General features: G+C 37.8%; 1 protein-coding gene across 1 annotated transcript in view; it reads right to left on the minus strand.

Moving 5' to 3' along the window:
- Nucleotides 1–270: 270 nt before the first annotated feature.
- LOC107722639 (actin-related protein 2/3 complex subunit 5-like) overlaps nucleotides 271–2083 on the minus strand; it is an 8167-nt gene continuing 6354 nt past the window's right edge. Inside the window, exon 4 of the mRNA XM_016531093.1 lies at nucleotides 271–1488. Within this exon, the coding sequence (XP_016386579.1) occupies nucleotides 1426–1488 (63 nt within the window). The 3' untranslated portion in view covers nucleotides 271–1425. The remainder of the gene's footprint in view (nucleotides 1489–2083) is intronic.

A 2083-nucleotide genomic window follows, 5' to 3' on the forward strand; every position in this document is an offset into this window, starting at 1 on the left:
AGACCACAGTGGAAGCAAAATTCTCCATCGCAGCTTGAGTGCTAGCTGTGTGTTTGGTGGGAATTGTGAGCGTACACAAACACTTGTGTGTCTCAGAGGTTAGCTATATCATCAGCACCTGACATAAAGTCTGAGTTCAAAGTACATGTTGATGTTAATCATGTTCTACAATGTATATGTATGTGTGTATATATATATATATGTGTGTACACATATACATATATGTATATATATATATGTATGTATGTATATGTATATATATATAAGTACATGTTGATGTTAATCATGTTCTACAACTGCTAACATCTAATACAGTTCAAAAATGCTGTGATCAAAATATACATAAGCTTTTGTTGGACAATCTAATAATACTCAGCGTTATAAAAAATTAAACTCATCGTTTTTGTAGGGAGTACAAAAACACACTAGTATTCATCAACAATTATGACAATAAAAACGTTTTTGGCAACTTAAGAAAAGTTATTCCCTTTTTTGTTTCTTAAAACGTGATCCCGGTAGAATATGAAACCAAAGAGATGCTAGAAACGGCATGATTTACTGAAGGGACTGTGGAGGAAAATAAGCACTCTGATCACAAGAAATTGAGCTGGAAAGCACAGGCGTTCATATAAGGCTAGATTCAACAACCAGCTCTGAACTTATATATAATGCAATGCAATGCAAGTAGGAAAAAGCAAATACTGATGTTGGCATGTTTAATAGACCAACTCTGATTATGTTTTAAAAAGAAGAGAGTGTAATGTAAGAATCCTACGAACTAAAGCTTGATCACCTTAAAGGGCTAGTTCACACAAAAATGAAAACGCTGTCATCTTAATGTGTTTGACTTTCTTTCCTCTGTTTAACACAAGAAAACATGGAACGTGGTTTGGACTTCAAAATATCTTCTTTTATGTTCCAGTCATACAGTTTTTGAACAACATGTGGCTGAGTAAACGATGACATAACTTTCATTTTTGGGTGGACTATCCCTTTGAGTACAACAAAAAAACAACAATTCCAGAGTAGCATCACATACCACTGCGAAGATTGAGTCATGTAATTGCATGTACTGTTTGTTCTGTTTTTTGAGACTTTACATCAGGACAGGTATGAGAATGTGAAGTACGTGAAGTAGACGAGTAAAGAGACTTTCCTTTGATAATAGCTAAAATGTCTGTGCTTAATATCTACTGAGGTCAACAATAACATTTTCTCATTACCGTTCTGTTAACATAGATCCAAGGTGCTTATCTTCACTGCAAGAAATCCAAATGGCACTGTAATGTTTGATCGTTTAAAAAAAAAAAAAAAAGGTGAGTGACTGGACATCCTCCAAAGTTTGGCAGTGTGGGAAACCAGAAACCAGACCACGAGGGGTTGTGCCAGCCAGTCCCTCCGCCAACCCTGCCTCAGTGCTGAAGTTTACACAGTCTTCCTGGCCGTGAGCACTCTGACGATGGAGCCCACACCTCCAGCTGAGAGAGCCTATACAGAGAGAGAACGACAGAATTTGGGTTTGCAATGGTCCTATGTGACACCATTCCAAGATATCCTAAAGATTTTAATCTTTAGGTGAACTATTCCTTTAAAGGTGACATATCATGAAAATCTGACTTTTCCAGGTTTTAAGTGCTATAATCAGGTCCCCGGTGCATCTACCAACCAAGGAAACGTGAAAAATATTGACCCAGTAACTTTGTTTTGGGAAGCCTTTTTCTGCAAGCGTCTGAAAAAACGAGCGCCTCAGATTGCGCTCCCTTGGTGACGTGGCTAAGGGAACACATTATAATATTACCACCCCTTAATCTGTTAGTTTCCACCCAAGGGGCCATCATTTTGATTTCGCAATCGACAACGGTGTACTAGTTCTAATACGATGGTGAAAGTTTAAGCAAAACATGCTAACTGTTCTGTCTTTGGCTGCACAGACGAGCACAGAACACTATTTAGAGTCTCAGCCTCAGAGGAGACAAGAGAGCAGTGGATTTATTGATTTATTTACTGCATATTGCTGCTGCCAAACAGATCTAAAATAAACATGCGATTTATTTCCCAGCAGTTTACCTTCACAGACATAACC

This window comes from Sinocyclocheilus rhinocerous, unplaced genomic scaffold, assembly GCF_001515625.1.
Source record: "Sinocyclocheilus rhinocerous isolate Xijiao unplaced genomic scaffold, SAMN03320098_v1.1 scaffold541, whole genome shotgun sequence".
Taxonomy (NCBI): Eukaryota; Metazoa; Chordata; class Actinopteri; order Cypriniformes; family Cyprinidae; genus Sinocyclocheilus; species Sinocyclocheilus rhinocerous.